The sequence below is a fragment of the Macrobrachium nipponense genome, chromosome 22, assembly GCF_015104395.2.
Source record: "Macrobrachium nipponense isolate FS-2020 chromosome 22, ASM1510439v2, whole genome shotgun sequence".
NCBI classification, from domain to species: domain Eukaryota; kingdom Metazoa; phylum Arthropoda; class Malacostraca; order Decapoda; family Palaemonidae; genus Macrobrachium; species Macrobrachium nipponense.
The window spans coordinates 71,495,770-71,518,632 of NC_087213.1; the positions used below are offsets into that span (position 1 = coordinate 71,495,770).

General features: G+C 44.8%; 1 protein-coding gene across 1 annotated transcript in view; it reads right to left on the minus strand.

The window, feature by feature from the left end:
• The window catches only part of LOC135198801 (26S proteasome non-ATPase regulatory subunit 4-like), an 88,327-nt gene that overhangs the window by 41,800 nt on the left and 23,664 nt on the right, over positions 1–22,863 (minus strand). The window contains exons 2-5 of the mRNA XM_064226759.1: positions 9,380–9,520; positions 8,851–8,962; positions 7,834–7,989; positions 7,568–7,699 (exon numbers count right to left, since the gene is read on the minus strand). Coding sequence (XP_064082829.1) covers positions 7,568–7,699; positions 7,834–7,989; positions 8,851–8,962; positions 9,380–9,520 — 541 coding nt within the window. The remainder of the gene's footprint in view (positions 1–7,567; positions 7,700–7,833; positions 7,990–8,850; positions 8,963–9,379; positions 9,521–22,863) is intronic.

Genomic DNA, 22,863 nt, shown 5'->3' on the forward strand with positions numbered 1-22,863 from the left:
AATTATCCGTGAACGGCTCAATAGGCCTTGAACACACACCTTTCAGCCGTCTAACTCTATCCCTCTCTAACTTCTTCAAATAAGAAGTCAAAGTCTTCCACTCTTCTGCATTCAATCCCTCGCATTCCTTACAAGTATTAATAGCAGAACACTGAACCCCCATACATTTACGGCATACAGTGTGAGGATCAACCGAAGCTTTCGGTATCCTCACCCTGCAGCCTACATTCACACACATTCTCACACTCACATTAGAATCAGACATACTGAGAAAAATCCAAAAGAGTTATTCCAAAAACAGTCCACAGTAGCGAATGCCAAAAACACGATCCAATACGTCACCAAAAAGCCGAAAAAAACGTTGATCAAAGGTTGAAAAATGAATCTAAGTCAGGAGGTAATAACAACAATGTTGATACCACCGGCGACAGAGAAAATATGATAGAAAACGGGGATGGTTCCTAGTCCTGCCGCCAGGGCAGGCCGGTAGATCACCTGACCTACCTGTAGCGAGTGGCGCGAAATTTGAATTTCTGTCGGGGACGACGGAGTCTTAGCTATGTATATATCTGACAGGTAAGTTGATTGTATGAAACTTACCTGTCAGATATATATATAGCTGAATCCCACTTTGGCGGTGGAGAGACCGAAAAAGGATTTTAGGAAACATATAAATGTAGATGATTGACATCTTGGTTCCTTACCTGTTAGCATAGCTGACTTCGTGATTACTGTCACCCAAGCCTGCTTCTGCTTCACTAGAGTTACCAACAAGGTAGTGACCTGTGTAGTTGGTGCGCTCTAGATGATCTGTCAACGGGGACGGGACCACAATGTGACTAGACCATGACCATACTTCTGAGGGCAACGAGGCAAAACCACCACCACCTAAGTTAGCCTAACAACAAACTCCCATATACCAAAGGCTAAAGGAAGGGACGACCGTACTCGGCAGCCGACCCTACAACCATAAACATACAAATATTAAAAACTCACCTACCCTTTTCTATGGGAAAGGATGAGTGCTACCTCCTGCCCCCAAAATAGTGTCTGCGGCGACGTATGGCCCCAAAGAAGAAGTAACAAGTTTTCATAGGTCGTTCTCACCTCCCGTCAGGTAGTGCGAGGTCGACAACCTGAGTTACTTACCCCTCCAAGAAGTAGCACTTAAAATGTCTTCAAGAGCCATGTTTTTCTGAAAGGCTATTGAGGTCGAAATAGCCCTTACTTCGTGCGCATTAACTTTTAGCAGCTTAAAGTCGCTGTCTTTGCAAGAAGAGTGCGCCTCTTTAATGGCGTTTCTTAAAAAGAATGCCAGTGCATTCTTGGACATGGGCATGTTTGGTCTCTTGACCGAACACCATAAGTTCTCCGCAGAACCTCGACAATCCTTCGTTCTACGAAGATACTCTCTAAGAGCCCTAACAGGACACAGGACTCTTTCTGGCTCTTGACCAATGATCTCTGCCATACCCTTGATCTCGAACGTTTTAGGCCACGGATTGGAAGGGTTTTCGTTTTTGGCCAGAAACGACATACTCAAAGAGCAGACCGCATTATGCCCTTTGAAGCCGACATGTTTGCTGATAGCCTGTATTTCGCTAACTCTCTTCGCCGTCGCCAGAGCAGTTAGGAATACAGTTTTCTTCGTCAAATCTCGTAGAGACGAAGAGGAAAGAGGTTCAAAGCGATTTGACATTAAATATTTGAGGACCACATCCAGGTTCCACGAAGGTAACTTCGGTAGTGGTACCTTGGTCGTCTCGAAAGATCTCAATAGATCATGGAGATCCTTGTTATTAGCGAGGTCAAGACCTCTATGACAAAAAACTACAGATAAGACTCTTCTGTAGCCTTTAATGGTTGACACTGCCAGGTTCAGATCTTGTTTAAGATAAAGCAAGAAGTCGGCGATCTGGCTCACAGAGGTAGTGGTAGAGGAAACTCCTTTTCTCTTACACCAACTTCTAAAGGCTGCCCACTTGATTGGTAAACCGCGATTGATGATGGTCTCCTCGTGGTGGCGATAGCTTTAGCCACTGATTTCGAAAAACCTCTCGCTCTGGCCAACTTTTGGATAGTCTGAACGCAGTCAGACTCAGAGCGGAGAGGTTTTTGTGGTACCTCTCGAAGTGGGGCTGTTTGAGTAGATCTCTCCTTAACGGAAGAGATCTCGGATAATCCACTAGGTAGAACATCACCTCTGTGAACCAGATCGCTGCGGGCCAAAAGGGGCGATTAAAGTCAACCTCGTCCCCTCCGATGCTGCGAATTTTCTCATCACCTCCCCCAGGATCTTGAAGGGGGGAAAGGCGTAGAGATCCAGGCCCGTCCAATCCCATAGAAGGGCGTCTACTGCTACTGCTCCCGGATCGAGAACCGGGGAGCAATACAGGGGAAGTCTCGCCGTCCTTGACGTTGCAAAGATGTCCACTAAGGGGCAATCCCCAAAGACCCACAGCTCCTGGCATAGTGTTCTTTGATTGAGGGTTCACCTCTGTCGAGGCAATAACATGTCCTTTGTCGACTGAGGGAGGATTCTGCACCCGGACAGTTCTCGACTTCCGGACAAATGGAACCTTGTTCAATATTGTGACTTCTCTCATCCTTTGCCCAAGAAAAGAAGAAATCTCCTTTCCGCTAGAGCGAACACGGGAGAGACGAGTTGTTGTTCCTCCTTGTTTCTTCAAGTATGCCAGGCTGTGGTGTTTGTCGAGTTGACTTGAACTACACGACGGAGACTTTGTTCTGGAAGAACTGGAGCGCTAATTGAACCGCTGCCAGCTCTTTGAAGTTGATATGCCAGGTTTAACCTGTTCCCTCCCAGGTACCTGACACTTCCTCCCCCCATAGAGTTTCCCCACCTCCGTGGCATGATACGTCGGAAAAACAAACAGGTCGGGGTTCTGAAGCTTGAGGGGATGCCTCTCTGACGCTTCCACGGATCGAGCCAGAGTATCTTGATGGTTTCTTCACCTCTTGCCGAGATGCTTAATTTCATGTCGAAGTTGTCCTTTTCTGTCCAGCTGTCCGACAGAAAGAACTGAAGAGGTCGGAGGTGTAGCCTCCCCAGGGAAACAACTTCTCCAGCGAGGAAATGGCCCCAGCAGACTCATCCATTCCCTCACCGAGCATGAATCCTTCCCTAGAAAGGCTGACACTTTTCTATGCCTTGTTGCTGACGTTCCTCTGGGACGGAAAAGCCCGAAAAGCCACTGAATCCATCTGAATCTCCAGATACACGATGGACTGTGTTGGGGTCAGATGTGACTTTTCGAAGTCACCAGAAGTCCCAGGGACGCAGCTAAAGACAGAGTCGTTTGCAAGTCCTTCAGGCACCGGGTCTGCGAGGAGGCTCGTATGAGCCAGTCGTCCAGATAGAGCGAGATTCTGATGTTGGAAAGATGGAGCCACCTCGCCACGTTCTTCATTAAGATGGTGAAGATAAAAGGGGCCGTACTCAGTCCGAAACAAAGAGCCCTGAATTGAAAGACCTTCCCTTTCAGTACGAACCGAAGGTACTTCATCGATTGGGGATGTATCGGGACGTGAAAGTAGGCGTCCTGGAGGTCGAGTGATACCATCCAATCTCCAGGTCTTAAGGCCCCCAGAACTGACTGAGGTGTCTCCATCTTGAACCTCTGCTTTTCTATATAGAGGTTTAGACGACTTACATCCAAGACCGGCCGCCACCCTCGACCCGATTGTTTTCGGTACAAGAAACAATCTGTTGTAAAATCCTGTGGCGTTGCCAGGTCTAAAACCTGTTCCACCCTGCTCGTTTCTCGAGCATTCTGCTGCGATGCAGGTCGAAAAGTATCTTTCGCTTTGTTTGAGGATACGATGGGGACAAGTCCCTGGGAGTGGAAGTCAACGGGGGCGGCTTTATGAAAGGGATCTTGTAACCCTTCTCTATGACGTCGAGAGACCAGGTGTCCTGCCTATCTTTCTCTCCAGGCTTCTGCAAACAACTGCAGCCTGGCTCCTACCGGTGGCTGAAGGCACGATCTCTCACTTCTTTGCCCCTAGACTTGGAAGGGGCTCTACCTCTAGGAAGGCTTCTTCCTCGAGGAGACGATCTAGCGGAAGTCCCTCCACGAAAGGGCTTCTGCTTTCTAAACGGTTGGGCTCCTGAAGACATTGAAGGGCCAGCCGGACGTCTCGAAGACTGAGCCAACAGTTCTTGCGTGGCTTTCTATGCAGACTAACTGCCAGATCCTTCACCATAGCTTGGGGGAAGAGATGACTCGAGAAGGGAGCATACAAAAGTTCTGTCCTCTGTGCGGGAGAGACAGACTTAGCTGCAAAGTTGCAATAAAGCGACCTTTTCTTAAGCACCCCTGCTGAAAAATGAGAGGCTAACTCCTCTGAGCCATCTCTGACGGCCTTGTCCATGCATGACAATACACTGGACAGCTCCCCCAAGCTGATCGAGTCTGGCTTACGAGACTGGTTGTCTAAAGCTCCAAGACACCAGTCTAAGAAGTTGAAGACTTCTAAGGACCTAAACAGTCCCTTCAAAAGATGGTCCAGTTCGGAAGTCGTCCATGATACTTTAGCTGAGGCTAAAAGGGCCCTCCTTGAGGCATCAACCACGCTGGCGAAATCACCTTGAGCAGACGTAGGAATCCTAATTCCTCGCCTGTCTCATACCACATCCCTGCCTTACCGCTAAGTCTAGACGGAGGCAGGGCGAAAGTAGTCCTTCCCTTTGCTTTCCTAGACTCCATCCAGGCGTTAACCTTCCGGAAAGCTCTTCTAGTAGATAACGACGTCTTCATCTTCACGAAACCTGGAGTCTTGCTTGTCTTCGACGACGAAAACTGAGAAGGAGGAGAAGGAGGAGCAGCAGGCTGGAAAGTATCCCCAAACGAATCACGAAGTAGTCGTGCCAAAACTTGGTAATCTGACGACACAGACGTAGCAGGTTGTTCTTCATCAACATCCTCAGAAGAACCGCTAAGTTCTCCTTCCCTAACCGAGTGCAAATCCGAAGGAAGAGGCAGAAGTCCTTTAGCTCCAAGTCTCCTATCCGAACGATGAAGAGAAGAAGAGGGTAACGGATCCTTAACAGTCACAGGATCAGGAATCACCTTTAGAGGCGAACGTGAAGAAATAAGACGTGAAGCGTCAGCCAAAGCCTCGGGAACAACATCCGAGTGACAGCGAACTTCCACATTCGCGTCCACAGAGCTCTTATTACAACGTCTACGAGCGTCCATCTGAGCGTCCAACCTAGCGTCCTCTCGAGCGTCCAAATCAGCGTCCAGCGAAGCGTCCATCATAGAGACTCTTCTAACGTCCCGCGAAGCGTCCTTCCGAACGTCCCGCGAAGAAACTGTCATGTCGAAGAGGGGCAGAACGCATAGAAGTCCGTCCGACAGCTACAAACTCGTCGTCAGCAGAAGCGTCGAAGTCGGAACGCCGAGCGTCCTCTCTACGGGAAGAGAGAGGAGCATGCAGAGATCTCTCTCTAACCTGGCGTCTAACGTCACCTCTAGACGAACCCTGGGGAGCAAAACGAAGTCTAGAGGGCGAAATATCAGAAGACGGGGACGAAAGAGGAGCCGTTGGAGAAGACTGCCTAGTTCTCTTGATAGGAAGTCTATCGTCTTTCCTGCGACGAGGAACCGTCTCCTTCTGCTTCAGTAAAGCGTCCAGTTGCCGTTGCATAGCAATGATGATCTCCGGCTGAGATGTATCCTTACGCGGAGACGAGCTGCACTTGTGAGAAGGCGAGGGGCGAGGAGACGCCTTCTTCCTTCTCCCAGGAACAGCCTTGGCTCTAGAGCGACTGGGGCGCTCGCGGGCGTCATCGTCGGATGACGTCCTAGACTTCTTCTGGGGTGGAAAAGCTACGCTTTCCGGAGAAGAATGCCACTCAGACAAAGCATGACGTGAAGCGTCAAGATCTTGAAGAGTCCTCTTCAAAGGTCGCGAATCCGAACGAGATTCCCACCCCTTGCGTGGGGAGGACGCGTCGGAAGACGAGAAACAATCCTTCAGGATACGTGCTCGAGCACGCTCTTTAGCAGCCTGGGAAGCGTCCACAGGAACTGCTGAAGGGAGGTCAGATCGGTGGGGGTTCCCCGTAACCCTCCTTCGGCCTTCGACATGCCCTCTCCCTGAGTCCTGGGAGTCCGGCAGAGGTCCCAGCCTAGAGGCGCTATAGGGCCGATCTGACGCCCCCTCCACTTCACTAGGGGCACTATCACTGCACTTATTTTGCCTGTTTTCAAGGGCAAGCACTTTAGATTCAAGCGTCTTCAATGAATCCAGGATAAGCGAAAGGGCATTACCCTCCGCAGACACCACTTGAGGGCCCGAAGGCAACACTACGGGGTTAGGAGACACAAAATCTAAAGGAGGGTTAGAAGGGGATACATTAAGACCCTGTCTGCTACCCGACTTACTCCTGGAGGAAGACCTCCAGATCCTATCACGTTCTAACTTATTTACGTAGGATTCATACGTCTTCCATTGTAAATCATCCAAGCTTTCACACTCATTACAGCGCAAATCATATTTACACTCTTGCCCCCTACACCCTTTACACAATGTGTGAGTATCAACCAAGGCTTTAGGTAGCCTAACCTTGCATTCCACTTTCGAACACACCCTGGCGCTAGCCGAACTACATCCAGACATATTTAAGGAAAAAATCTAAGCTAAATTCAAAACAGTCCAAAGTCACGTATGCCAAGCTATCGATCCAATCAAAAAACCAAAAAGTCAAGAGGATACTCAAGCAATGAAAAGTTTCCCAAAATCCTGAGGCGGAGGTGTGTAAACAGATGTTTACGACACCGGCGACAGAAGAAATCTGATAGAAAATGGGAATGGTTCCTGATACCCGCCTCCCAGCGGCGGGAATGGGTACTAACCACCCAACTCCCACTACGTGTGTCATAAGTTTTAGAAATTCTGTCGGACTTCAGAGAATACAGCTATATATATATCTGACAGGTAAGTTTCATGAACAAAATACATCTGCATTGCATGATGGCCAAAAGCAAAGTGGAATGTTTACATCTGGGCAGACGGGTCTCCCCACCTACCAGACGGTAGTTACTGCTTAACCACCTTGTCAAGAGTTTTAACGGCCGTGTTCTTGCTTTGCCATAAGCAATTCCTAATGTAAAGAACCCAGGTATAATGTGTAGGAACAAACATTTCATAACTTCACGTCACAAACAGCATCCCTTTGACACAACTCTAGAATTGACTGATCATTCACAAGGGTTGCCCTCAAAAATATTTTCCTGATATCCCTGTTTACCCCTCTAATGGTAGTATATGTCTAAATGTATAATGGCAAGATGGTTTTGGTATCACTGAGCATCCAATGTTCATTACCAACCAAAGTTAATAGGAATCTGAAAGGTGTCACCAACTGGATATTTTCAACCAAGTAAATTTCAAGTTATAAAAATCAGGTTATTGAATGGTTTTCATGTGGATATCCTTTACAAAGCCAGAAGAAACTAATCTTAAATGTTCTAACTAACAAATTCACAAATTTACATCACCACTGACAATTTTAGAAACTATAAGCATTTATTCTAACCTGTACAATTGGAGATGATAATAAAGCATCCGCTAAATGAGGTGAAGGTGGGACAGTCACTAAATGAGACCCAGAGCCTTCTCTGCCATTTATAGTGCTAACCATTGCTTCTAGTAATGGTTGATTGCAATCCTGAAATGATTCAAATGAAATGCATAAATGTGATGTCAAATCTGGCAAAATATAGAGAACATATTTTCCAAGATTGCAATTTCAAAATTCTTATGTGAATATCAATAAAAAAAAACTAGAAAGACATAACTCACCGTTTCACCAAAATTTACAATATCAATATTCACTTTCTCTTTCTTCAGACGTTTAGCTACCTTAACAATATCCTTCTCTTCTGCCTCAACTGGGCTTCCAACAAATGCTACAATACGCATCTTATGATTCTTACTCTGACGATGTTTCAGTGCTAGCTGTAATGGGAAAAGAAATCCAATAAAATATATTACTTCAATCGGCAATAACATACATGCTCATATTGCACAAGAATTCACTAAAGCCCACATAGCATTTCCACAAGCCAAATGATAAAAGGCCTTCAAGTTGATTAAAAATAATCTCACAATAAGCTGGAGAGCTGACAGATCAACCTTAACATTACTCTCCACAGCAGTTGTTACTTCTATTCTAAGCTGTGATGTCAGATAAAACGATTCAGCCTCAGATGCAACTTTGAAAAGTCCAGATCCAGTTCATAATGTAAGACTTAGCATATGCACTGAAGCTTTTAATGTTTCCCAAAACTCTTATTCAAGTTGAAAGTGGTGAACCACATGTAGCTCTTTATTACAACTTAATAATCATAGTGCAAGTACTGCAAATGATTCACCAACAAAGTATTTAAATCAGTGAATATATACGTATTTATAAATAATCTATTTCCACCTTTCCCAATTTAGATCTAACACGCTGCCTGTATCAACAAATACTAATAACTGAACTACCTACTCCTAGATTGTGCATCTTTCTCAATCTATACATACAGGATTACATTGTACAATATATACCTATAACATTACTCCCAAACAAAATAATATATGCAGTAGAACATATAGGATTACAGGATCACACTATACAACATTCTCCTTCCCTAACTAGTATGTTCTCTTTATAGTCAGTATTATGTGCTATAGTATCGCTACCATGGATTTCAAATTTTAGCTGCCGTACTAGTTAGAAACTATAGCTATGTAATTACTTGAAAGTTACATATGCAAAATTTGAAATTATGTAAAAATCAAAGAAATCCCTTCCCTCACAGTTACAATACTTACATGAGCTATACGAATTCCTGTTAAAAGATTGATAGTCCCATTTGGCATCACTTTGTGAAGAGACGTTAATATCTTTCCCACATCAGTTGTTAGGGTTGCAAGGACCTCCGTACTGGAAAACAAAACTAAGTTTAGTGCATCAATCAGCTTACAGTTTGATCCAGCTCACATTTCACTAACTTGCAGAAACTACATACTGTACTGCAATTCCTTTTAAACATTAAAAAGCATGGCTAGCATCTAAAGTACATGGACTAATAAGTCATTTTCTTCATACAGGAATTAAGAGTGTGTCACACATATTTGGACTTATAAACAGTCCTTTCTCTCACTAAGAATAAACTTGACCATAGACTATTTCAACAATTTTGGTATAAGAATAACCTATTTTCATTATAACAAGTCAATCACAGATTTGTTTCCTTAACTTTGACAATCTTAAAAGTATCTAAAGCCTATATTCTATCAAAACTCAAAATTTTTATGTGCAGAGCCTTCACTATTAAAACTTGAAGATAACAGTACTTACTTGGCCAACGTAAGGAGACCAACATTATTCTCAGGATTTGAGCGTAGTTTTACCCTGCATATAGTGTTGACAGCATCTTGCTGAGCTTGAAGTCTAGTGGGTACATAATCTCCATTTCTCATATACTCACTATTGTCAACACTGAAAACAAATATTGTCATTTGAGTTAAATGCTATAAAATAAAATTATGACAATTTGTAGCTGCTAATTTTATGACAAACAAGGTTTCTGCATAGAAAAGTGTGTAATTCATATAAACTCATTATACTGCCTTATTACTGTGGCTGTCAACACCCTAGTCTCAAGATCCACAAAAATTCTCGCTGTGCAAGCACTCCTCAGCTTACTATAGCTGGTTCACTTAAGATAGATTCTTCGATGAACCCTATGCGTACAAGACGTTTGTTTGGCAGACGCTTATTGGCTGGTACCGGGTGGTAGGCAGCTCCCAGCCAATCAGTGGCCGCCAAACAAAAGTCTCGCAGACATAGGCCTTACCCAAGAGTCTACCTTAAGTGAACCAGCTATAGTACTATCCACATTCAAGCCTTACTAATGTTAAGCAGCAGAGGTGAACTTGCAAGGATGGAAGGAGGAAACTCACTACAGCATCTAATTATATACTGCATGAAAAAACTTGTTTTAAAAAAAAATAAGCAGTAGATGGTTTCATCACAAACCCAGTAAACATTTTGCCTAAAATGCTTTTAAGGTAGAAGGATGCAGTGCCCTCGTATAATCAAAAATAAACATTCTTCAAAACCTGCTTATTCCTCATCATGCTCCATTAAAGACCATAAGCCTTATTTTTAAGGTTCCAAGTCTTCTGTAAATAGCCAAAACAAAGAAGCCTTTCTCACTAAACATGGCTGTAATAGATTCCATGGCATCAAAAACCATCTTCAGCCACAGTAACTCATCTTTGGACAAAGTTAAGTCTATCTTAGTTTTACCAGACCACTGAGCTGATTAACAGCTCTCCTAAGGCTGGCCCGAAGGATTAGATATTTGTACGTTACTAGGAACCAATTGGTTACCTAGCAACGGGACCTACAGCTTATTGTGGCATCTGAACCACACTGTATCAAGGAATGAATTTCTATCACCAGAAATAAATTCCTCTGATTCCGCATTGGCCGAGCTGAGAATCGAACTTCGGACCACCAGATTGGTAGTCGAGCGCGAAATGCACTTGGCCAACATAGAACTCGTCTTTGGACAAAGGAAACGTCTATGTCACTCAAAGAATGTACCAAAGAAGTGACGATGAGGTATTGTGCCAACTCATGGGCCTGATACATCAATATGGAACTGGTCATTGGCCTTGGGACTGGCAACAATCCTTGTCATTTCACAGATTTTTTTCTGGATGTTGCTCCCTGAACAGCCCTGGTCAACATCGTTAGTCCTAAACCAACTACTGTACACTTGCTGGAATTACCAGCCCTTTGCTCTTGAGTTATGATTCACTTCTCTCTACTTCCTGGCAATGAGAAGTAACATCTTGACCATGTCTTCAGAATACCATAAGGTGGAGGATGAACCTCAGCAAGTAACATAATCAATGGTATCATAGCAGGGGGAAAACAGCAATTAAGATTAAGGAACAGATAGCCTCCTGCTTTATAAAGTTCAATCCATGGTGAGGAACAGTTAACTACTATAAAAGATCCTGGGGCTGTACGATCAGCATTTAACCTTTAGTGGCTAAACTCACTATCAATAGATCTAATCAGTCCACAACTTTGATTGCATCAACAAAAAAATCTCTCCTGAACAAAAGATGGTTTGACCCTAGTCAGGGGAGGTTGTCACAACAAAGTACAGCAGTGATTTAAGATCCTGTTCAACTCTTGAGAGGATTGTCTGACTACTTCACTGGACTGTTCTGTGCAGTCATTAATCATATAGTGTATTGGCATATCTTTATAATAAAAGACTATTCATTTTTCAAAAGACAAAAATACACTTTACAAGTTTACAGTATGCATTGATTACTTTATTTTGATGTGATTACATTAATATTACAGTATGGTACTGTAACCAGTACAGTAACTAATTTTTTTGTAAATAGCAAAATATCGATAAAACGCTAAATTAAAATCCCACAAAACCACAAAAACTTATTTCACTCATAGAATAAACTATAATACTGATCTATTATTATCGTAATAAATGAACAGATTGTCCCCTACTGTAGGTACGTGTTGCCATATCTTCATTCTTTCTCTGACTTACTGGACTGTGCTTCAATACACGTTTAATAGTCGACTCAATGATTATCACACATAACAGTATACATGAGAATATTTTATCACTATCGATGTTTCATCTCTTATCACCGTAAAAATATTTAAAATACAAATTTCATATATAAACAGAACAATGTTGTTGTTATTCTTGACCTAAGCTAGTCAACAGTTACGTACAAAATAAAAAATAATAATTCCATTAATAAATTAGTTTCTTTTAGCAACGAAATTGTTTTCCTAAAATTAAAAATAATAATAATTCCATTAATAAATTAGTTTCTTTTAGCAACAAAATTGTTTTCCTAAGTCATTCTTTTAGTAATAAACGTCCACCAGTAGATTTTCAACATAAAAAGGCAAAAATAGACTTATTACTGTATTTTGCTGTTATACATTAATCTTACAGTAGGGTATTGTAATCATTAGAGTAAATATGTTATTGTTACAATACAATTAAGTTTGTTCATACTTACCTGGCAGATATATATATAGCTGTATTCTCCGAAGTCCGACAGAATTTTAAAATTCGCGGCACACGCAGTGGGCGGCCAGGTGGTGGTACCCATTCCCGCCGCTGGGAGGCGGATATCAGGAACTATTCCCATTTTCTATCATATTTTATCAGTGCCACTGTCTCCTGAGGGGAGGTGGGTGGGCACTTTAATTATATATATCTGCCAGGTAAGTATGAACAAACTTAATTGTATTATAACAATAACATTTTGTTCATGAAACTTACCTGACAGATATATATATAGCTGAATCCCACCTTCGGGATGGTGGGAAGAGACAGAATAGGATTTTTGGGAAACTAAATTAAGTTGATGATATACATCTTGGTTCCTCACCTGTTAGCATAGCCGACTTCGTGATTACTGTCACTAAAGTCTGCTTCTGCGTTACTAGAGTTGCCAGCGAGGTAGAGACCTGTAATGCTGGTGCGCTCTAGATGATCTGTCAACAGGGGCGTGACCACAATGTGACTAGACCATATGACCATACTTCTGAGGGCAACGAAGCTAAAACCACCACCTGACCTAACCTATTAAAGTTATTCCATAACTTCTAGGCTAAAGAAAAGGAACGCGCCTCAAGCGACCAACCCTTCAAAGTTAAAAGCACACCTATCCCTTTTCTATAGGATAGGATTCGTGTTGCTTGCTGCCCCCAATAATATATCTACGATATGTATGGTCCTAGCGACTTACAGATCTCAAATGTCGTCTTCATCAGTCCCGTCGGGAGTGTGAAGCGAACACAGAGTTGCTTCGCTAAAGCGTGGCACTCAGGATGTTACTGAGTGTCATGCTCTGTTGAAATGCTTCCGAGGCCGCGCCCTCACCTCTTGAGCATTCAAATCTTTATGCAAACATAATGAATGAGACTTCTTAAAAGAACTCCTTGGACTATAATGCCAGGGTGTTCTTGGACATGAACCAGTCTGGTCTTTTACGGAACACCGCAGATTGTCCGTTGACCTCGACTTACTATAGTTTTTATTAAGATAAAACTTGAGAGACCCGACAGGGCACAGGACTCTCTAATGCCTTTGCCCAATAATTTGTGCCATACCCTTGGTCTCCAAACCTTCGGGTCAAGGGTTAGACAGGTTTTTCGTTCTTATCAAGAACGGAAGGCTTAGAGGACAGACCGCATTATGTCCTTTAAAGCTAAAACCTCTGATGATAGCTAAAAGCTCACTAACCCTCTTTGCCGTGGCTAGAGCGGTTAGAATGTTAGCCTTTCTGGTCACGTGTATTAAGTTCGCAGAAAGGATAGGTTCGAAATGCTTTTGCATCAGAAACTCAGACTACGTCTAAGTTCCATGCCGAACCTGCGATCCAGAGAATTTCAAGATCTCCCCAGACCTCAAAGATCGTGAAGCTTTGTTGTTTGACAGAACCGAATCTCTGAGCCTAAGAGGCTGTCAACAACATATTTGCATATTCTACAATAGTTAGGACTTCTATCTTATCTCGTACTTCATACGGAAAGATAGAACCATAAAGAAATTCACAGAGGTCGAGTTGGAGGAACAGTCATTTCCCTTCACTATCCAGAAACGGCCCGCTCCGATTGAACACTGAAAATAGGCAGCACTGCTTTGCCTTGGCAAGAGACTGCCATTAATCTAGAAGATCTTATCGCTTCTCGATAGTCTGAACGCCTTCAGACTCAGAGAGGAGAGATATTAGATACTTCACTAAGTGACGAAGTTAGATTACACCGATTCTCTCGGGAAGGGTCTTTGGACAATTCTCTGAATTACCTGACCTCTGTGAATCCAACCTCTTAGAGGCCAAACATGTGGCGACTAAAGCTAATCCTCTAGGATCATGAATAAGGGAACAACTTAAGAGGAAGCTCCTTCGTCTTCAAAATTACGAAAAACTTAACGAAAGGACGCCCTCAGTCTCTCCTCACTTTCGAAATACTTCTAAGTGAGGATTACTCAGACGTCAGTAGTTGTTGCCTTCGATCGAGAAGACCCGCACGGACGTGCACTAGTTTAACGAACCTCTTGAGGACCGTTACGTTCCGTGCCCAAGCCCATAACCAATTCTCTGTTCTTGAGCTATGAAAGAGCTGAGAAATTATCCGAGATGATTTGGGCCACGCGATCCAAACTCAAAACCCTTTCCCGCGAGGGAACTGGAGAGTCCGACCAAAAAAATTTGGCTTCCAATTCTTTCAGACCCAATGTGCCAGAACATCTGTTCCTCTGTTCGGATGTCTGGCACCCTCTCGCTATCACCCGAGGTGATCCTCAAGCCGTTGAGAGAAAATCAGAATTATTACAAGATCTTTTGATGTTATTCCAATTTCTTCGTGAGGAAAAATTGTAGAGGTCTGAATTGCTGTTTATTCAGGGAAAACAAGCTTCTCCAGCGAGGAAATGGTCCCCAGCAAACTCATCCATTCCCTCACTCAGCCTGCTTCCTTCCCTAAATAAGGCTGCACTTTGCATAAGCAGGAGAGCATTATTATAGTGCTATGCCGCGGTAGATTCGTACAGAGATCTGTTACCGTGCGGTAAACCCGCACCGAACACAGTATAAGAGATATCTTGTTGAAATTTTCTAAGTAAACGGAAGGCATGTTCATTCATGATTACTAGAAATTTCCTCAACCCGAGGCTAAAATCCATGATTGTATTGCAGAGAGACACAACCAAACGCGCATGACACCGAGCTAGCCGGTACTGCGTAGATCACATCACAGTAACAGCAGCCTTGTTCATCGTCTCGCACTATCTGCCTGAGTTGCCAGCTACTCCTTTTACGAAGGGATAGGTATGAAATTATCGAGCAAAAGGAAACTCTCAAGCAGGCATATTAAACGAAACAAAATTCGCTAAATACAGAATCTGAGTTGGTGTTGTCGTAACAATACCTGAATAGTTATTCTTACTCCGAAAACTCTTGGAAGGTTGAAGGGAGTGTCAAATAAATACATTAGAACAACAGTTCTTTTCGGCTTCTATCCGCAGAGGTAAATACTATATGCGTATATGACTTGACCCATGCGTTAGCAAAATGACGCAAAGATAAACTACGTAAGTATTGTAGTAATTTGAACATCGAATTCTCTACTACATCTTTCCTCGACGAGGAAGAGAGAAAGAAAGGAAAACGACTGTCCACGTTCTAATGAATGAGACTTTTTAAAAGAACTCCTTGACTCTTTGCCAAGAAAAGGGAGTAATATTCGAATAGAGATCATCAAGAGAGAACCGAGGATCGAAAAGGACCGTTCAAAGTTCTTATGATATTGGACATAAGACTTCCTGGATCTAGTCTACAAGTCTTTTTCTTACTACCCCGGATGAGCCTCTGAAAATGAATGAGAGCTCTTCGAAATTTGTTAATGAGTTTATCCGCTTAAACGATAAAAACGTTAAAATCTATGTCAATGAGAACTACCCCATTTATGAGGGGTCCCCCACTTAAATGACAAAACGTTTAGTATCTTGACAATGGGGAAAACGGTCCTTACTAGACAAAACTATTAGCACTTTGCTAATAGGGGAAAAACCACCCTTTAACATGACGGAAAGTCACCCAGGAATCCGAGTATATAATCTTCCCGATTCTCAGAGAAATCGATGAAGGGAGGAGGAATCGAAGAAAAATTCGGGTATGTCTCTCCGCTAACTCCGAATCCTTTTTAAAAAATTTCTGTAAAGGAATGTCCTGTGGAGAGTCCTGAAAAAAACCTCCTCTTGACGAGCGTTTATAAAGCGTCAAGCGTCCTAAGAAACGTCCTGAACAGCAAATTAAAACGTTCTTCACAAGTCCTTTTCTCTCGCAAAGCGTCCTGCCGAGCTTCCACCGAAGCGTCCTGGCGAATGTGCACAAAAGCGTCCTGGAAAGCGTCCTGCTGAGCGTCCTCAAAAGCGTCCTGCCGAGCGTCCTGCTTAGCGTCTGCTGAGCGTCCTCAAAAAACGTTTTCCTGCGTTAGCTACGGGAAGCGTGTCTGAGCAGAGAACACCAAGTCTTCTGAACGACGTTTCAGAGAGGAACTCGTTGAGCGCCTTGATGCATGCAAGGCCCGCCAAGAGGCGTCCTTGGCGAGCGACCTTGCCAACATCTCAATGTTATGACGAACCGCGTTTTGCGTATGACGTTGAATATTTTTAAGGGACGTCCTCATGCGAGTCTCCATGGAGAGCCGCACGCTGCTCCTGAAGAGTGTGAACACTAAAGGAAGACGTATGGCTTTCGTCTTCCGCAAGGTGCTTGCCGAAGCGTCCTGGAGAATGTCTCTACTTATAGGACGTCGAGCACCTCCAAAAGCTTCCTCACGTCTAAATTGCCCTTCTTATGCCGACCAGAGACATAAGTTTGTTTGACTGTGCAAGCAGCTTGCCGGCCGTCAAACTTATCAGCTTGCTTTCGAAGTAAAGCCGAACGTTACATAACGTATACGGAGCGCCATGAGAGAGGAGACGAATACTGAGTTGCTCCTCCAAAAGGTGGAATCAAGAATGTCCTTGATTACCAAATTCTTTTGGAATGCTAGCGAGGTTGAAACAGCTCTAACTTCATGAGCGTTCACTCGCAGGAGGCTCAAATCACTCTTCTGGCAAGATGAATGAACCTCCTTAATAATGTACAAGTGATATATACATGAGCGTTCACTCGCAGGAGGCTCAAATCACTCTTCTGGCAAGATGAATGAGCCTCTTTAATAATGTATAAATGATGTATACATGAGCGGTTCACTCTCAGGGGGCTCAAATCACTCTTCTGGCAAGATGAATGAGCCTCCTTAATAATGTATAAACTGATGTATACATGAGCGGTCACTCGCAGGAGGCTCAAATCACTCTTCTGGAAAGATGAATGAGCCTCCTTAATAATGTATAAATGATATATACATGAGCGTTCACTCGCAGGAGGCTCAAATCACTCTTCTGGCAAGATGAATGAGCCTCCTTAAATGTCCCTTAGAAAAAGAGCCAGTGCATTCTTCTAAAAGGGTAAATGTGGTCTCTTTACTCCTCATCCTCTCGTGACGAGAGAGAGGACGTGAAGCGTCCTCTTCTCTAAAGCTTCTTTAGGGGGTGCGAGTCCTTCCGAGAGCCCCAACCCCTGTGTGGGGAAGGATGCCTCGAGGCCGAGAAACAACCCTTGAAGCTTCGTGCACGTGCTCGATCTTCGGCAGCCTGGGAAGCGACAACAGGACCTGCCGAAAGGAAGCCAGATCAGCATGAAACCCGTAACCCTCCTTCGGCTTTTGACATGCCCTCTCCCTGGTTTCTGGGAGTCCGACAGAGGTCTAGGCCTAGAGGCGTTATGGGGCCGATCTGACGTTCCCTCCTAACGAGAGAGAGGACGTGGAAGCGTCCTCTTCTCTAAAGCTTCTTAGAGGGCGCGAGTCCTTCCGAGAGCTCCAACCCTTGCGCGGGGAGGACGCCTCGGAGGACGAGAAGCAATCCTTCAAGATTCGTGCGCGTGCACGATCTTTAGCAGCCTGGGAAGCGTCAACAGGTTCTGCCGAAGGGACGCCAGATCGGTGGGGAGCCCCCGTAACCCTCTTGCGGCTTTCGACATGCCCTCTCCCTGAGTCCTGGGAGTCCGACAGAGGTCCAGGCCTAGAGGCATTATGGGGTGGGGCCGATCTGACGCCCCCCCCACTCCACAACACAAGGGGCACTACACTTCACAACACTGATTGAGAGCGAGCACTTTAGTCTAAGATTACTTGATGTAATCCTCTAGCAGACACTTCTTCTAGGCCCGTAAGCATACCACAGGGTTAGGCAAAATAAAATCTACAGGAGGTTAGAAGGTTCATTATTTCTAACTTCTGTTTACTGTGGAGGAAAACTCCTGATTCTAACACGCTCTAAAATGCGTACATGAATCCTACTTCTCCGTAATCAGTCACACATTACACTAATTACATTGAACTTATGCTAAGAAAACAAGTAAACGCCATATAACTAAGTGAGTGTCTACCGAAAGTTCCGGTAGCTTCACCATCCCCCATGCAGACAACAAAAATCTGAAACTAGGCTAACTAGCCTCAGACATCAAATGCAATGAAAATTTACGATAGCGTATGCCTAGCCACAAAAAATCCAAGTCAATAATCGTAAGAATAATTAGGATACTTAAGCGGCTAATGGAAGTTTTCAAAATCCTAGGCGGAGGGTCTGTAAACAGTTGTTTACCGACCGCGACAGAAAAAAAATATGATAGAAAATGGGAATAGTTCCTGATCAATCCCGCCTCCCAGCGGCGGGAATGGGTACCACCCACCTGGCCGCCCACTTGCGTGTGCCGCGAATTTTGAAATTCTGTCGGACTTTCTTGGAGAATACAGCTATTATATATCTGTCAGGTAAGTTTCATGAAACAAACATTTTTTTTATCATAAATGTATTCATTCCCAAAATAGTTTTGTGCAGCAGCAATAAGATAAAAATAAAGAGGAATTATTAGCAAATATACTTTTGTTTGCAGATCTGATGACAGGGAATGAAAATACAAAAGAATTTATAAAAGATTTACGTCATTATAGAAATAAAACTTGAACACACACAAACAAAGAGGAATAAAACAAGCGAGGGAGCCGTTTCAAGGACAATTCCCTTCTACTACTACTAATAGGAGAAGGCCACGTGGTTGGGATATTTTAAGTTGCACTAATTGCATGTGTATCAGGTTAGGGTGGATCAATAATTCAATAGTGAGTACCCATATGATAGTTTAAGGTATATTTGGTGTTTGAATTAGTATTAAAATAGGCAGTTAGCCTATAAGAATTTTTGTAGATAGGACACATATGGTGTTTTAACTAGTGAAATAGGTAGTTAAAGTATACAACCAAGGGTTTTTTTTGAGGCCCCACTGTACACATCCTTCCGGTCCACTGAAAGCATGAAGTCGTTCTCCCTGATAGAGGTGAGCACAGAGCATGCCGTTTCCATCTTGAAGCGAGTCTGGCGAATGAATTGGTTCAAGGGAGAGAGATCTATCACCAGTCTCCAGCCCCCATAGCCTTCTCCACCAGAAAGACTAGGTTGTAGAACCCTGGTGAGGGAACTCGTACAACATCCACAGCTTCTTTGCTCAGCATTAATTGCACCTCTTCCTTCAGTGCCAGATCCTTGACAGAAACAGGGATGTAAGTTCGTAAGGGACATCTTAGCACCCAGGTCTCAGCTCCATAGCGCTGCCATGTTGCCCAATGGTCTTTCCTCGCACCCCCTTCGAAGAATGAGTCTTCTCGGGGGCGGAGGAAGAGCTAGCTTGGCTTGAAGGCCTAATCGCAGTTGCACGAGACAGCCCGGAAGTCTTTAGCAACTGCCCGGTGGACAAGTCAATCGCTGTTCTCTCTAGGGAAGAGAGGAGGAACCCAGCAACGGTCCGTTCTTTAAACCCAATGCCAACTCTGGCCCAGCAGACCTGGTTACACGATTCAGGACAGCGTTCCTCTTCTTAAGAACCAGGTTGGCCCACAGGTTTGCTCTGGTGGGCCAGGTAGGAAATAGCCCTATCTCCAGACTGGCAAAGTCTCCCGAAAGCCGAATCTTCCACGGGAATTATCGCTCCCAGAGTAGAGTCGACTTTGGATACTGTGAGGGACCACAGATCCAATCAGGAGGCCACTTAGAAAGCTGCCATAGCGTTAGCTTCCAAGGCCGCTGCCTCATGTTGCATGAACCAGACGTTCCCCAAAACAAGGTGTTGCAGCAACAAACTAGCTCCGGGTCAACCTGTTTGGTCGGCAAAGGGTTTTCCAAGGGTGTGTAGAAATGCCTCTGTTGAGGGGGGGGGGGGGGGGGGGGGGGGGGGGGGGGTGGGGGGGGGGGGGGGGGGGGGGGGGGGTTTCCAAACTGTTGGCCCTAAGTGAAATCTCTTGCCGTGAGACAAGACTATTCACCTGGTCCAACACGCCTTCAGACAAGGAGGACCACAGTAAGTGCACAGAAGCCATGGGTTCCTTCATAAGACCCCGGAATGACTCCTGCTGCGAAGGGCTGTCAGAGGGGATAACTGTCGATCCTTCCCCTAGGTCATTGTGCTGACAAATCAGCGTGACGACCTCTGCAAAAGTCCTCTCAATCTTTGGAGTGACCGCATCCTGGGGAGAAGGACCGACAAGCTCTTCCAGGATGAGTCTCTCCCTTGATCCTCTTCCTTAAGAAGGAAGAGCCTCAACATACCACCTATGATTTCCTCAAACCACTTGAGTGTAAGACCTCTCGGGTCCTAAGACCATGCCGGGAACGTAAACTCTCCTGGCTGAACCATGGGAAGAACCACCTAGCCCCTCCAGGCAAATCCCGAGGAAGTTGAAGGGACAGGCGAGGAAGATCAGACGCTCCAGCTCGGTCTGCTAGCAGAACTAACAGAAAGAGTGGACAGCGATCGACCACCAACCTGCAGTGATGATTGATTCACAGGTATAGAAGAGAGCTCTCCCAGTGGAGAGAAACTCCCCCAAGAACCAGAACAACACTCACACACATCAGGAGAATGGCTATACGACACCCAGATGACAATCTGGTGAAGAATAGCGTCCACCTGCGTGACGAGAGCGAGTACCGTCCTCACAATCCATCCCAGCCCTGAAAGAGGTCAAAACCTCTCGAGGGGACTGAACAGGGGACTTCCTACCAGTCTCACCGCTTGCATGGTCTCGCAAGACCATCACGTCAACCCTGGAAACCGAGCAAGCACTACGCAAGCGATCATTGGCAAGATGTGAGTCACCTGAGTGACTCACCCCTTCCCTCCACACCATGCCCGAGTCGTGACAGTGAGCCGACTCAGCATCACCAACTCTAACTACACGCTCATCGGTAGATGTGTGAGCACTCGGGGAACCTCGTGAACAAGAGCCCGAGACTATCCCAGTCCTACAGGCAGACAAGCCTGAACTCCTACGGTCCCCAACTCATGCGCCCCTGGGGGCAGTGAGGCAGAGGACCAGCGGAAGGCCCACCTGTTTCACCAAAGTGGCAAGACAAACCCTTAGAAGTTCTAGAGTGAGACTTCTGGGGGAGGGAAGAGAGAGGCAACCTTCTTCTTCCTCGGCAGGGGATCCTTGGAAGAAGAGGAGGAGGTGGCAGACGACGACGACGATGACACCTTTCGCTTTTTCTTGGACTTCTTAGTCAGCTTCCTCACAGCAGCAGAGATCCCTCATCCAAGGTGCCAGTGAAGCGGCTGTCGAAGCAGCAGGCTCCAGGCCAGCTGGGAGCGCCGACACCAGACAGAGGGAAGGTCTAGCATGGAAGGTCTCTGGGGCCGATCGTAAGTACTATAGCTGGGGGAGATAGGACTGCATAACCTTAAGGAGGAGAGGGCAGATCTATTTCTGCCCTTGAAGTATATGGCACTGATGACATGGCCACCGAAGGTGTTACTGTGGTTGTGTTGTGTATACACCAGATGAGGTAGGCCACATATCCAATTACAGAGTCCTCGTCATCCCCGCAGCTGCCCCACGAGTCATAGGGCCTGACAAAAAATGTTATTGTTATAATACAATTAAGTTTGTTCATACTTACCTGGCAGATATATATATAGCTGTATTCTCTGAAGTCCGACAGAATTTTAAAATTCGCGGCACACGCAGTGAGCGGCCAGGTGGTAGTACCCATTCCCGCCGCTGGGAGGCGGATATCAGGAACCATTCCCATTTTCTATTCATATTTATCAGTGCCACTGTCTCCTGAGGGGAGGTGGGTGGGCACTTTAATTATATATATCTGCCAGGTAAGTATGAACAAACTTAATTGTATTATAACAATAACATTTTGTTCATGAAACTTACCTGACAGATATATATATAGCTGAATCCCACCTTCGGATGGTGGGAAGAGACAGAATAGGATTTTTAGGAAACTAAATTAAGTAGATGATATACATCTTGGTTCCTCACCTGTTAGCATAGCCGACTTCGTGATTACTGTCACCAAAGTCTGCTTCTGCTTTACTAGAGTTGCCAGCGAGGTAGAGACCTGTACTGCTGGTGCGCTCTAGATGATCTGTCAACGGGGGCGTGACCACAATGTGACTAGACCATATGACATACTTCTGAGGGCAACGAAGCTAAAACCACCACCTGACTAACTACTCAGTTAGTTCCATAACTTCTAGGCTAAAGAAAAGGAACGAGCCTCAAGCGACCAACCCTTCAAAGTTAAAAGCACACCTATCCCTTTTCTATAGGATAAGATTCGTGTTGCTTCCTGCCCCCAAAAATATATCTACGGATATGTATGGTCCTAGCGACTTACAGATCTCAAATGTCGTCTTCACATCCCGTTGGGAGTTGCTTCGCTAAAGCGTGGCACTCAGGATGTTACTGAGTGTCATGCTTTGTTGAAATGCTTCCGAGGCCGCGCCCTCACCTCTTGAGCATTCATATTAAGAAAAAATCTCAAATCTTTATGCAAACATAATGAATGAGACTTTCTTAAAAGAACTCCTTGACTATAATCCCAGGGTGTTCTTGGACATGAACCATCTGGTCTTTTTACGGAGGAACCCCGCAGATTGTCCGTTGACCTCGACTTTTCTATAGTTTTATCAAGATAAAAACTTGAGAGACCCGACAGGGCACAGGACTCTCTAATGCCCTTGCCCCCCAATAATTTGTCCCTATACCCTTGGTCTCCAAGCCTTCGGGTCAAGGGTTTAGACAGGTTTCGTTCTTTTACCAAGAACGGAAGGCTTAGAGGACAGACTGCATTATGTCCTTTAAAGCCA